Source organism: Styela clava, chromosome 5 (genome assembly GCF_964204865.1).
Source record: "Styela clava chromosome 5, kaStyClav1.hap1.2, whole genome shotgun sequence".
Classification (NCBI taxonomy): domain Eukaryota; kingdom Metazoa; phylum Chordata; class Ascidiacea; order Stolidobranchia; family Styelidae; genus Styela; species Styela clava.
In genome coordinates, this window is record NC_135254.1 from 5,098,778 (window position 1) to 5,114,506 (window position 15,729).

Consider the following 15,729-nt stretch of genomic DNA (forward strand, 5'->3'; position numbering starts at 1 on the left):
AATTCCGAATATTGGTTAATAAACCACATCCAATATTTTTTACCAATTTAAACCGTTAATCCGCTACCATTATACCGAACAACTTTTATCTACTATATCAACTTCTACCTACAATCTAGGCGACCAGCTTCAACTACTAAAATAAAGCAATACCTATCGCATCGGCGAAGCTCAATACAGACAGTCACGCAGCTGCGTTTAAATTTAACAGCAGCACTAGTGTGATAATGCTTAGTGCCTTTGAGATTGTATTTTCAAGCGTGGGGTATAGTTGTGCCGAGCCTGTTCGGCGGAGTCCAACTATAACCCACGTTTGAACGGTACATAAACAGACAAATTCAACCTTAACTAGTTAAGTACGTAATTTGTTATCACTATACACAATTGTGTATTGTAAACGTCATAATGCAGTTCTCGTCGCCCAGTCATTGAAGAACCGTGGGATAAGGTCATTTGCTAATTATTCCAGTAGTTAGTGAAGTTCAATTCGGGGGTTCTGAAACTTTCTAAAGACTCCCAAAAATGTGACCCCCGTTTTTGAATAAAAAAATACCTTCTTTTGCTTTTAACGGGTGCTTTATGCATCGTGTTTAAAAATAAAAGGTAAAGCAAGAGTACTCCCAAAGTATGTGAACCAAGATGGCGGACATCGGAACGAAGTCTGTGTACCAGGTTAGGGTAAGGCCATAATTTTATTCCAATTTTTTTCATTTTAGATCTATCGCAAGTTCGGGAACTAGTCAAGTGACTCCCGTAGTATTTGTACCTGAAATAATGGCTAACCCTAACCTGGTACACATACTACGTTCCAGTGTCCGCTATCTTGGTACGCATACTTTAGGAGTATCGTCATTAGCTATTTATTCCATTAGATAAGGAAGTTCAATTCTGTGGTTCTGAAACTTTCATAAAACTCCCAAAAATGTGACCCGCGTTTTTTGTATGAAAATACCAAATTTTGCTTTTAACGGGTTTCTAACAGTTATTTCACGTATCAAGTTCAAAACTAAAGCTAAAGCAAGTAGCTGTAGAGGTTCAAATCGACCCGCGGGACGGATCCAACCCACCGAAGTGTTTATCCGGCCCACTTGTGACTGTTGAAATTACGACTATCGTTTTCATGGAAATAAATTTCCGCTGAAAATATCAATTAAAATAACGTCATAATGACCCCAATTGTTACTTTGTGCTTTTTATTACGATCTAAACATTAGCCTAGCTGTTGGACTAGCTTTTGTAAATAAACTGTTTTATCCATAGTTTTTCATATTGAGTTTTGAGTTTCCGGCCCAGTAACCAAGTATTATATGTAACTGGCCCACCCTTGATCTAGTGAAAGTCTCTGCTTGTGTTCCCAGAAATCCGCTTTGTGGACTTTGTGGCCCGGGGGCCCAGTATGCAGAACCCTATTTTAGTCACTGCCTCAATTTTTATATTATATTTCCAGTTCGAGTCGGTGTTTTTACTTTACTAAGTATGTTGATAGGTATTTGTCTATTTGTTTGTTTGTTTGTCTGTCTGTCTGTCTGTTAGATACACGCGATATCGCACGAAAGCGAGGTTGAATCTGCTTCATTTTGCAAGTGCATTCATCATATCTCGGATCAGCCTATTGATTTTGGATGAATTATGTCGTATAATTAGCGAGTTAATAATTAATTATTGATGGGACACATGGAGTCGCTATGGAGTAAGAATGTAAGAATTGAACCGCAGTTTCTGTTTTGGGGATCCCCTAACTTTCGATCGATAAATCTTCGGTCTCCTACCGATATTCTCGTTTGTTTTTTGAGGAGAGACCCTTGAGTGTCACACAACCTGATAATTTGCGCCTTTCCTTCCCCCGTATAACTGTGTGAATATTTTTCTGGTAATAATAATGCGACATTTTTATGAAAACCTGATAAAAATCATCTATTTCGCCACTAAATCTTTATGACAGCCTATTACTCGCAAAGATATGGCCATTCAGATTTTCGTAGTATTTCGTGTATGTCAGGATATCCGACGTGCTAATGCATTCATAATAGAAAACTAATGTTAAAGTGATAATTACCAGAACTACAGGCAGTGACCTAGACTAATGGCCGTTACGATGTGCTAATGCTCCTATTATTGCAGCTAATACGTTTTAGCACGGTTTCTGTGAACACGGATGTCTCACGCGGCGCTATCGCCGGTCCTAACTATATATCGGCGATGGTCATTCCTAGCTCCTAGTTGCGAAAAATTGTCTGATTCGTTGATCGTGAACGATTTTTTGTTTGGAGTCAATTTTTTTTGGATCCGGAACAGTAACCGGAGTTGTTATTACAAATTGATAGCTATCTTTAATGACTTCAAAACGTTTTAGCACGGTTTCGGCGAACGAGCATGTCTCACGCGGCGCTGATGTCAGGCCTAATATTTTCGGCATTCGTTATTCTTTGCTCTGGCTTACGAAATTAGCCTAGCCTAATTCGTGAACCGTAAACGATTTTTTGAAATGCAAAGTCGGGAGTCAAATTTGATTTGAATCCGGAACAGAAACCGGAGATGCTTTACAAATTGATTGATAACCATAATGACTATGGAATCACCAGGAGTTTAGAGTCAGGGTAGCATGAAATTTCCCCCCAATTCCAGATCCATGAATAAAGTATTTGATATGAACCATCCCGGCTTTACAACTTTCGCTGCCCGAAAATCAGAAACTTCTAAAACTTTACAACTACTCTACAAAGTTAGAACATGAAATGATTACGCATCAGTCACCGCATTGCCTTGGTCGCCTCTCTTTTCGGTTATGAACAAAACCTTAGTAAATATTGTCAGTATTGTCAGCGCTATGAACAAAAAGAACATGATAGTCTGCGGTAACTAAACATATCAAGATAATAACCTAACAATCCTATTGTGCCATAAAGATTTCGATATGCAGATTTCGAAATGCAGAACTGGTTAAAAGCAGACATTTATGGCAGCATCAGACGGGCCAGATTAAATCACCTAACGGAACGGAATTGGCCGGCAGGCCGTAGTTTGCTCATGTCAGCGTTAGAGCGTTCAACCTAACTATGATGGGACTCGAGTAGTGCATCTTCTCTCCCATGCTCGTTTAAGCATGATTGTGACGTCAATAATGCGGAGTCATCCACACAAGTTCGTGCCAATGCGACGCGACATTCTTATCAAGGAATGCAGGATCTCAAGTAGCGAAAGTTTACAAACAAGCCTGTCTATTGTCGCTGTTAAGTCCTAAGAATTTGAGAAATGACATTTTTCTGGGATGATTTTATATTTACAATCCGAACAGACGCACAAGTAGTAATCTATTAACTTTTGTTAGAATGAATATTCTCGTCTGCGTTGCTTATGGGCTTGACCCTACCCTAGACGTAGGCAAGGTTATAAAGCCAGGGACCGAAAATCCTGTCCACTTGAACTGGCGGGCCATGTAAGTGTGGCGTAAAAAGTTATTTGATATAATTTTATTTGTCTGACCTTTGACCTCTTCTGTCGCTTAGCAACGCTGTTTCCTTCATGTGACCATTTTGCATTTTGTCTTCGTCGATAGAATTTGGCGGATCTGAAAACGTGAAGCATTTAGTCATTATTGAGAACATGGCTGATACTAAACAGCTTGTGTGGATGTCTGCATAGCATCCTGATAGTCCTGCGCGTATGGGGTCATTCAAACAAAAATAAAAACACCCTTTTCAAGAATTCCCCTACATTTCGTTGTCCTCGTTAAAGCTTTTTAATAGGTCACACCAAGAATTCTCGAGAATAACAACGTAACCTGATACGGTTTTTATTCCGACTTCAAGGGCAACTAAATTTATAAATAACGAGACTTTGAAACTTGATATGTCAATTAAGTGTTACCGTGTCAAAAGTATTCTCTATTTCAATATGTTTCGGCCGCCAATTTTTACAAAATAGGAATCATGCCACGTAAAAAGTTTCATTTTGATGCGTTTGGGATTCGGTCGTCAGTAGGGCTGAGGATTTCGAATAGAATAGTAAATTATTCGAATCAGTTCTGACGAAAAATAAATTTCAGAGGATTTTGTTGGGCTACGTTAAAGCCAACAGGTTATGGATAATTACGCATACGGATATATATTTCCAAACTCCACTTTTATGGTCTACTCCGCAGAGGGCATTGTTGGTTGCAATCTGTACACTGTGGCAACGATAAAGCATTCCAATGGAATGAAATCTCGTAACCGTGAGGACATGGGGTGGCAGCAAAGAGACATCCATAAAATCTAATCAGCGAACAACCGATCGAACCACAAGATTGTGATTCAACAATCGGTATTGTTTCGCTAACAATACTCGATATAAACCTATTGTTCTTTTTAAACCATAGAATATGACTGAACCGAGGATGCAATACATTCTCGGGTTCGGACCCCGAACACATCACATAACTTTACGTGTAATTAAACGTGCAGACACTGTTAAACCAAGAAACCGGGTTTCGTGTAGTTTCGTACCTAACGTACTTCAGTGTGCGTAGCATAACAATTTTTTGATATGTCAATCCTAACCCCCATCTGAATACGCCATTCAAAAATTACGTCACTACGACATCACAATCACGTCATACAGCTTGCTAAATATACCAATGACATTAAACAACATGATGCGCAACTCCGGCATTTTTGGCCGAAGATCGTATTCGATAACACGCTCCAATGCACATACTTGACGAGACGAGAACGAGCGGATGTGTGCTGTTTTCAAGGCATAGCACGAATGGTGTTCGTGCCTGCTTTTACAGTTGTTGTCGATCTTAATGATATTTTGGAAAGTTGAGTTAAAAAGAAATCGGAAAAAGGTAAGATAAATACTATTGTTGTATATCACACCCGGGCATCGCACTATTAAGTGCATGTGGGAAAGCCAGCCTTTTCAAATACTACAAAGTTATTAATTCAGTACGGTACGTAGTTGCCCATTTGCCGAAATTGCATATTTACTTACCCCTTAATAGTTCATGTACCTCCATTTAGATTTTTCTAACCAATGGGGATATATACGCATTGCCGTAACATACTATTGCTCAATCACTTTTATTTGCGTATTGATTCAAAGGGTTAACAAGTTCACCTAACATTTCACCCATACCGGTCTATATTGTATAGTATGATCTCTCAAGTATATGAAGCCACGAATGCCTGTAATTTTCGGACTAAACCCCTTCATTAGTTGGTTTATATACCAAATTCAGTAAAACATTTTTTACATTTAACATGAGATATTGGATTTATTAACTTTTCCATTTTAAATCATATAGACTGCTTTAAATATTCTTGACGAAAATTAATAAATCTCCTCTCTTTCTTCAGATGTGAATGTTGTGGACAAATCTGTATAAGCATTGTGAGATTCCTGTAGCACAAGAGGCAATAGCAAAAATAGTAAGAATATCAATCAAGAAATTAAGTCGACATAGAGCAAAACTTTCAACTATTCGTCTAACCTCAATTTCCCATTATTTATTCACAGGACAACTGTAGCAGACGGGGAGATATCAGAAGTCTGGCGAAATATCAGTGACAGTGTGATTCCAAGAAATACAATTAGAGTACTCCATAAGTGTTTGCAATAGAAGAACAACCTATGGAGGCATGCAAAGACATTTGACCCTCCGGTAGAGTTGTGTATGGGTCTTATTTGTAAAAAGGCACAAAACACGCCAGACATACTGAAAACAGCTTTGGAAATGCAGATTATGGGTCACTCACTACACCATGTTAGAATTGGTTCCATAAAATTTTGGTAGTACTATAGAAGAAATTCAGAGAAGGGTATAATCATGCTTCATGATAAAATACTGTTCAATATTTTGGACAACTTCAATATAGACCAGGGATATCAAACTCGCGGCCCCAGAGAACTTCCAGTGCGGCCCTCGAACGCTAAACAATAATTGTAATAGTTTTTTAAAAGTTTTTTTCTATCTAAATGTAGAAGATTTTTCCAATTTTTTTAAGTGAAATTGATTATTCACGCAAAAAACAATTTACTGAAAGTAGTTTTGGAAAATTATTATTTTTTTGTTCACATTTTGACCCAATTAAGAATATACACATCAAGCTAACAAAAGAATACTTGAATAAAACATTTGAGTGGATAAATTAAATGCAAAGTACATGAAGAAGGTGGCATTTTCGAAGAAAAATGGGAGTTACAATATTTCTGCATTTCTCAAAATTCTGAAGCACATTGTTTTTGTTTTGTCATATTTCCATTAGTACAATGAAATAACACAATAAACTCAGCAGTCAATATGACAAATTCAAAGACCAACTTCGAACAGAAAATTTCCATGTGTTTGTATATTAATATAATTATACAACGACTTAGTTTACTAAAAATCAATATCACTAATAATTCAAGCAATTCAATGTGGCGCAAAATTTCTTGTCAAAAAAATCTGTCATTTGTTTGTTTACTGATCTATACGCTTTCTTGCATTACTGGAATTAATTAAACATTCTCGCAGATCCATATTAACCCATGATCATGTGACCTCGTTAGTTACTATAAGAGTTGGTACTATAAAATCATTTCAGCCTGGCCTTAGTATGCTGGTGACACAAAAAAGTTGTCAAACGTCAGGACAAATGTAATTGAGTAAACATTGAGTTTATACTACAGTATTTTTGTTAATTTTAGGTCCATATATTTAGATTAAGTCATTCTTAGTGTATGTATCTTTCTTTTCCTATCCAAAGCTTGTTCAAAAATGATTTTGATGGTTGTTCATAGAATTTTATGATTTTTTTGTAATAAATACAGTAACTTGCAATAATAGTGGAATGCAAATATTAATATGTAATTGCATTTGAAATTAGAGAAAATAATATAACTTAATCCAACTGTTTAATTGCATCACAATATATGTCACAAACTAAAACTATCTTAAAAAATATCTTTTAAGTATACATTATCAAAAACCATTTGCGGCCCTTTTTACAATTTCCAAAATGCGATGCGGCATATTGTATGACTTGTATTTGCTGTCGCGATGTATTATCTCAATGTGTCAAACTTTTAATCAGTGTGCATATTTTGCTTCCAGGTGACATGAATGTATTGTCTTGTTTATTACCTCAGCTTGGAGTATTGACAAGAAAAAGGTGCCAGTAAATTACGTAAAAATTTTTTTAACTTTTTGTTATAATCAGAATTCACAATTAATAGGAAATATAAACAGCCAACAATCAATGAGAACTATATGCAAAATTCCTCAGATTAAATTTGTCTTCTAAAATCGGAGGAAGGCAAAAGATATAGGTAGTTTCCATTCATACAAGTCTTTCAAGAAGACTTGCTTGAGCCAAACTAAATGAGCATCATCAGGTGATCGGTAAGGCTGCAAGTTGAATTCAGCCCTGCAACCTCCTGCATAGACGATAATATTAATTAGTGGGCTATGAGCTAAATTCCTAAATTTAGACACAAACATATCTACGAGGCATTATGTACCATCAATGTTAACTACGATAAAATGAATATGTAATATGTCTAATAAACTCACCTACTAAAGCAAATTCGATACGGGCAAACTTTGTGTTATGGAATTGTATCACAGCACCGTTAAGAGAAGTATAAACAGTCTTGCTGTTTTGTAAGAAACCCTCTTTAAATAAAATTTCAATGTTTAAGTACAAACATTAAAACTAGTAACTTTGTCATTATCTGCAAAATGTTTCACACAAATCTTTACACTATCGCGTTTGTAATCTTCTCTGATAATATAAAAACGTCTATGATGTCCAGAATTACTCTGCTTAGCTTGTCTGCCATTCCAGCTTTCCAAGTGAGCAAAACTTCTTAGATTTAATGATTATTTTCTTTCGTCACAGGCGCAAAAAGGCAGATACTACACGTAAAGAAGGCGCCGAGTAGCAAAAGCGAACGGAAAACGGTCTCGAAAGGCGACGATAACTATGTGCATTGAAGCGTATCATGAAATACAATCTTTCGCGTGTAGTCTTATGGAGTGACGTCAGAGTTGCCTATCATGTTGTTTAATGTCATTGAATATACGTACAATCGCCCGAAATGGCATTGGCGCCGACGATAAAGAACTGACTGTCATTATCGATGCGACGAGAAAACGAGAGAAATAAGCCTTCATCTACCACAAAAAATATAATTGACAACTCCCCCGGATATGCCCATGGTCTATATTCAACACATACAATGACGACTAACAGGAGTACGTTGACCCCCAGCGAAATACATTTTTTCATGGAGCTATTTCTGTCGCTATCCATTTTTATTTCGCGAAACTCAAATTGTTTTTGCACAAACCATATCATCCTGCGACGCTGGTTTTGTTTATTTAACTTGATGCAAAAATAGTCGCAAATTGATATAATCTGCCATTAAATCAAGGCTGTGGTCGGATGTGAAAAATAAAATTACCGGATTGAAGATTATAGTCTATATATATATATACGCGGATTAACATGTGTATAATACGGCAGGCCCGATTTGTTTGACACGAAATGAACCGATTAATTCAATTTTTGTTGCTGTTGTTGATAATATTCTTGATATTTTACTTCTTATTTTTATTTCAATTTTCCTTATTTTAGTTCTATCATGAGTTCGGGGGCTAGCCAAGTGACTTCCGTAGTATTTGTACCTGAAATTATGGCCCAACCTTAACCTGGTACACATACTACATTACGGTGTCCGCCATCTTGCTTCGCATACTAAAGGAGTACCAAAGATTGTTGTTGTCTTTACAAGGCTATTACTTTCATTCATTTCGAAACGTTTAATCTGATGACGTCATCAAATTGAAAATTGCGCACCGTGTGGCGGTTCCGCAATCGCATTCCAGGGTTGTTGTGGTCAGCAAAGTCACGTGTTTTTTACTAAGGTTTATATGTTCATAAAAGAGCACTGCTCCCTTGTTTAAGTCAGGATAATTTCGGATGTGTGTTTGTCTTTTGTATTGCAGGACACGAAATGTACCTATGGATCGTTTTGTTAATATGTTGTTGATCATGTGGTTTGTATCTCTATTCTGCTTCTTGATGTCATAATTTACTAACACATAACAAAGCGCACCAAGAGGCGACAAGCCCCGTGTGTTAGTTAAATTGTTTAGAACGTTTTCCAACCAAGACGCACGAGAAAGTGCTTAACGCCCCTTGAGGGTAAACAACGCTTAGCGGTGTTATGAAACGACTGTATTTTGACACTCAAACAGGACACACAACTAAGGCGTATTTATTCAATTTTGCCAGAACATTCATCATTTGCGGATTTGCAATTTTCAACATTTTTTAATGCAATTTTGCGGCATTTGCAGTGAGATATAAACTCTTACTTTATTTTCCGCATGATTTTGATCTATTGTTGAACGATATACTGATAACGCAGCGTTTTCTGAATTACTGTTAATAATACTTTAATAATGTAAATAATGAACCAACCGGGATAGATGGAAGTATGCGCTTATCGGTATATAGCTTGGATAACTTTGACAGCGTGGTAAGTCTATGGAGTATTTCCAGAACATATGATTAGATGTCAACAGCAGCTTTTACCTTGTCTTGTTTTGGGCAAAAGGCACGAGTAAGCTTGGTAATACGTCAATATACAAAAAAAATATTTTTTAGCTGGCGACGATACGACCAAACCGCGGGGTTCTATGGCAAAAACATTCCAAACGCTCGATATCACGACACAAGGCCATATCCAATTAAATTTGGCCAGAACATTTTAAAATTACCATATGCGTCACACGGAACCGTTCACCAAAACAGCTATTACCGGATTACCTCTCGCGACCTGCGAATCCGTGCTGTGGTCATGTGATCGGGGATTATCTGTTTTGAATTATCAGCTATTTTTGCGAGGGCAATGATTTTTAGCTTTTCTAGTCCGTGGAACACTTCCAATATTATAAATTGATTGCGGAACACGAAATGAAATTTCAGATTCTTTGAGAATAAAGGGCCCGACTAACTAATGATCCCTGTTTCGCGCCAATAGCTTATTTCTCGAGTTGCAGAAAGACCTATCAAATTCACCATAAATAGTTAATCAGAAGAATTGAGTAACAACAATTTAACGCGCAACACCTGAAAATCGTTAACGGAATACCAGTTGAAAATCACTGACCAATTCCTTTGAAATGTTAAAAAATTCACTCATGTTCCCAAATTCGCGAGCTGCAGTTTATTCATCCGCTGATCCGAGTTTAGCGGACGTGAGTAATTTTTTAGCATTTTAAAAGAAAATTAGGCAGAGATGAAGTAAGAAAGTTGATCTTTTGACTTTATTACTGAGGCATACATTCTTACAAACTCTTAAGGGCGTAAAGTACACATTAACGATTTTAAAATTGAGTTTTATTCGAAAGTGACTTTTTCTCTGATAATGTGGCGCCGCACGAACAGAGTGTTTGGGAAACGCTGGACTACCGTAATCGTGTACGTAACTGTTTTGACATCGTATGTTAAAGATCTCGAGGTAGAATGCCAGACCGATCATCTAACTAACCAATTGACGATGCAACCAGATTACCAAATTGACGACCCTTTCCTTTTCAAAATTTAAATTTTTTATTTCTATACAAGAAATTACATAATCTCTCACGAAATAGCGAGTATATTTTGGAGATAACTTTTGTTAGATAATATTCTAATTTCTTCAGACAAAACAAGATGATATCAAGATATATGTGTAGAAGTTGGACGACTATCGTCATTTCAATGGCCTTCTTGAGTTGCAATATGGACAACAAATTAGTTTTAGTGTAGCTGCACAAAACAATTATTTGATACACGGAATACTAAATACCTCTGTATCCGTCATTTTATATACAAACACAACAAAATAGGAAATTCCAGTTATGTGTACAATTTGTCAAAAGTTATCTGTGAGCGAACAAAACATCGGAAAACAGCTTTCTTCGTAGCATTGTTACGCCACAATTTAACTTATCATCGGATCTGTTTTCTTTCAAACGTTGTCATCAATCATTTTCTATTCATACGTCATAAACCGATTCATTGTTAGCTTAAAATCGTTATTGTTACATTCCCGCGCGCTATTCTGAGGTAAATGTTTTGATTAACCCCTTGACGACGGCGTTGTTACACCATAAGCACAAACAGCACTTAAGTAGCGCATTGGTAAATACTAATTATAATAAAGAGCATTTTTGATATCTTGCGTTCAAACCCCATAACCTACTTCATAACGTACTGGGTAGAGTTGTAGACCAGGGTCGGCAACCTCCGGCCCGCGGAATAATACAATACGGCCCACGACGCTGCACTGATTTATAGTAACAAAACAGCTGTTTTGACGATTATATTTCTACATAACAGAATATATTGTAATACACGGGTAGACTAAATTATATTTTAATCTAACCGGTACAATATTTACCAATTACTCGTTTAATAAGCCTATAATTTAATGGTAATTAGACAAATGGCAACAAAACGCAGCAAAGTTGATCCCAAGTGCAAAGGGTTCAATGGCCCCAAAAATGTTCAAATGGATTTTTTTGAGATGCAATGCAATGAGGAAATATGTTTTTATTCTATTTGAGAGATGTATCACTGCTAGATTTTTGTTATATAAGTATCATCCGTTCGGTTTTCAACTTTTTAAAAAAATGTCCGGCCCGCCAAGGACTTGCAACCCTTAATTTTGGCCCGCGAGCGACAAAAGGTTGCCGACCCCTGTTTTAGACTATAAACAATTCCAGTTCTTATAAAGCAGGGATGGGCAAGATTTTTGGACCAAAATTGGCTTTCATTTTTAACGTTGAAAAAAGCCTGTGATACGTAGACTGTAGAGCAGTGTTTTTCAACCTTTTTCGAGCCAAGGCACACTTTTTTCAGTTAGAAAATCCCGCGGCACACCACCAGCTGAAAATATGGCAAAAATACCTAATATTCACAATATAAGTGTTATATTGTTAATATAACATTGAAGAAAGATGTTGAATTGGACATCTTGAATAGTAATCAAATAAAAACAAAGGCAAAAAAAATCGCCACCAGATGCTGCCACGGTCTGATATAGAACAGCACCACACGATTACTCTGCCGGACCCTACACCGCATAGACACACAACTTGGAGAAATTCCCACGGCACCCCTGACAATATTTAACGGCACACCGGTGTGCCGCGGCACCCCGGTTGAAGAACACTGCTGTAGGGAACAACTTCTGTTACATGTCCCCATTAACTTTGCATTAAAAACTAAATTTAATCGCTATCTCCACAAATTACTTGAGCTATTTTTCATCTAAAACAGCAAAATTTGGTTTTAGTTTGGTTGTGGCAATTGTCAACCTAAAATACAGCTTACATAAACTACGATCATAATCTAACAAGCCTATTGCACCATGCAGATTTCAATAACAACAACTTTGGAGTGCATGCAGAATCGGGTAAAAGTAGAAATTTTTGGCAGCATCGGGCGAGCCAGATTGAAACCTCCAACGAGCCGGATTGGGCCCGCGGGCCATAGTTAGCACATTTCAGGCCCAAAATGTAGTTGATACATTTAAATTAATATTTCGCTATTCGTGGCGGAAGCGTGAGACCATCTAGAAATGTGATTCTGTATCTTTCGTCTTGTTTATATTTAAATTATTAGTTCAAATCATAATAATTCAACTTAATCCAATATCCTTGGATTTGTCTGAAAAGGTGTGGTTCATGGAGCATTGGGAACCACTGTAATACAACCTGGCTAATGCGTTGGGCGTCGCATTTGAAATCAAACTATTTTTATCCTGCGATGTCCATAATACAGTTAAAGTCAACGATTTCACTAACAAGACCATCACAGCCACATTTGTCAGATTCCGTTCTAAGGTTGTGCGACATCTTGGAGCGCATACTTCAGGAGTACTTTTGGTATTTTGTTCTTGTTGATCGTCATGTTAGTATTTTATTTCGGACCTCCTGAAGTATGCGCACTAAGATGGCGCACAACCTGAACTCAGGTTCAGTCATCAGTTATCCTGGCCTCTCATAACTCGCTGGTATTTTTTATTTCGCCGCATGTCATATTTGTCAAATTCCGTCAAGAGCGTCTGCCGTAATAAAAGAAAGGTTTGTCATAAAAAGGGCAATTTTAGTCGACATAATATGATCAGATCATTTTGAAGGTCAGACGATAATTCACAAGGTCAAGCACTTAAAAGAACTCTTTATTCTTATTTTCATGATAATAGATTTAAATTCATCGCAATTTTTATTCACGAATGCCACATTTATTGGTGTTTGTTTGTTTTTTCCTTTTATTAAACGCACTGAATGATACGCGGAGAACAACTTCTGTTATGTGTCCTTATTATATCAGAAGTAAAAAATTACAGGGGCTCCCGAAGTATGCGAACCAAGATGGCGGACATCGGAATGTAATATGTGTACTAGGTTAGGGTTAGGCCATAATTTTAGGTATAAATACTACGGGAGGCTCTTGGCTAGTCTTCGAACTGATAATAGGAGTAAAATAAGGAAAATTGGAAAAAAATTATCGCCTAACCCTAACCTGTTACCCATGTTACGTTCCGATGTCCGCCATCTTGGTTCGCATACTTCGGGAGCACCAAATTACAACTATAGGCAAATATTTGAGGTTCGGCCCGACCTGAGACCCGAAATCATGTAAATCAAGGATGTGCGACATTTTTGACGTGTCACATGGCAAACATCTAGGGCAGCGTAGTTCCTTCAGGGAAATTATCAAACTATATCCGACCCACGTTCCCCCCGAAACCACACACCAACTAATTGGCTTACTAAAACAAACAAAGTCGATCCTAATCTTCATGTTTTGTTAAGAATCGTATTACATTACAATTTGTGATGGACTGGTGGTGACAGACGGACATGAGAAAAGAGTTTGCGTTATGGTCACTATTTTCAGCGTGTAGCGACCGAAACCGAAAAATTCAGTATTGCGAATAATATCAAATTTATTTTTATCAATGATATTTCTGCATGATTCCCAACTTAGAACATATTCAATATTTTGTTATCGGAGATGAACATGGAAAAAAAAATTGCCATATTGTTGGGGGGGGCAGGGAACAATCAAATTTAATATTTCGAATATATTCTGCGTTATTAAATTCAATTTACTACTATTATTTCGGTTCTCCTGGAGTATGTGCACCAAGATGGCGCACAACCTGAACATAGTATGTGTACAAGGTTAGGGTTCAGGTTATGCGACATCTTGGTGCACATACTCCAGGAGCACCATTATTTCATTTAAAACCTAAATTCGACCATAGCTCAGACGCATTAGCAAATCCATATAAAATTTATTACGTCAGTGGTTTTCAACCTCTTTCGGTTCGCGGACAGGTGAAATTTCAAAAGAAATTTTGCCGACCGGCGGACCTTCGAAATTAACCAAAATGTCATTAACACAAAACATAATCAAAATAATGCAATTACGACAAAAGTAGGCGGAGCAAAAGAAGGAAATCCAATTTAATGAGAAATTTGTCTTTTTAATATTATACGTGTTAAACGCGTTTCCAATTAAGTTTCTGAGAGGAGAAATAGAGCGTTGACTTCCATACGATTTCTCTGCTTGGTCTTGATGAGAACGTTGAAACACTGATTTAATGACTCTGTCACTGAGCTCGGGATATTCGTTTTCAAGATATATCTAAAACTGTGATAATGGCAATTTTCTATGCCTGGACATCTGCGTGGTTTGCAATTTGCTTATAATATATTAATATTGAAATATATTTAGCGGACCGGCGGTTGAGAACCCCTGTATTACGTGATAAGTTTGGTTCTCAAACTCTTTCTCAAAGCATGTTCCCCTTTACCATGCTTTGAAAAATTTAGAAATCCTTAAAATCGCGTTTTAAAAGTAGATATATCACTCACCTTTAGAGTTTAGGATATAGTCGTGTTGTGTGACGTCATTTGTTGATTTTATTCGCATGATTGAGCACGGTATTTCCTTTCAGTAGTGTCGTAATAATAATGTTTTTTTTTAAACGAAATTCCTGTCACGGTATTCCCGTCCAAAGTTATTGTATCGGTTGCTTTACTATTCAAGAAAAACTAATGTATATATGCTGTTGTATAAAAAATAAATTCATTTAGTTTTTGAGGTAATTTCAAAGCAAAAAAAGTTGTTGTTATGATATTCTTCAGCTATTAGCCGCAGACTATTTCGACTTGCTAATTTTAGGGGTGGTTCACGTAACCGCTGGTCGGTTACGGCTTCATCCACCATCAAGTCCATGCTTCCGAACACAAATACCTAACTAATCCCATACCCGACATGGACCGGTAACCGGACGAAATGCCGTGGTTCGCCATATGATTTAAGCTGTCTTATCGGTTTTCCTCTACCCGGGATAAGTATTTAAATCCTATTCTATCCTAAGTTTGCTCAACGTAAGTTCACAATCCCTCAACTACAAGTGGCAAGAACACTGGTAGAAAAGCTGAAACCACCTACCGTTGTCCTAAGCACTGTACCTAGGTCTATCCTTGCGACAGGTAGGTCAAAAAAATCGCTTGCCATTGAAGACATGAAATAATTGAGGCTAACACTGCCATGGAAACGGGTAGATGCTGCTTAAATTTAACAATCATCTCCTTAGAACACATGATATTTAATAATATTTATTTCGAACTTTTTGGTAATTTCGTCTCCCTTTTTATAGCTTTCCTACACCTGCATAATGAATAACAAA

General features: G+C 37.1%; 1 protein-coding gene across 1 annotated transcript in view; it reads right to left on the bottom strand.

The window, feature by feature from the left end:
- The window catches only part of LOC120344962 (tensin-1-like), a 33,764-nt gene extending 18,666 nt beyond the window's left edge, over positions 1-15,098 (bottom strand). Inside the window, exons 1-2 of the mRNA XM_039414310.2 lie at positions 14,909-15,098; positions 3,484-3,568 (exon numbers count right to left, since the gene is read on the bottom strand). Coding sequence (XP_039270244.2) covers positions 3,484-3,568; positions 14,909-14,966 — 143 coding nt within the window. The 5' untranslated portion in view covers positions 14,967-15,098. The remainder of the gene's footprint in view (positions 1-3,483; positions 3,569-14,908) is intronic.
- Between the last annotated feature and the right edge of the window lie 631 nt (positions 15,099-15,729).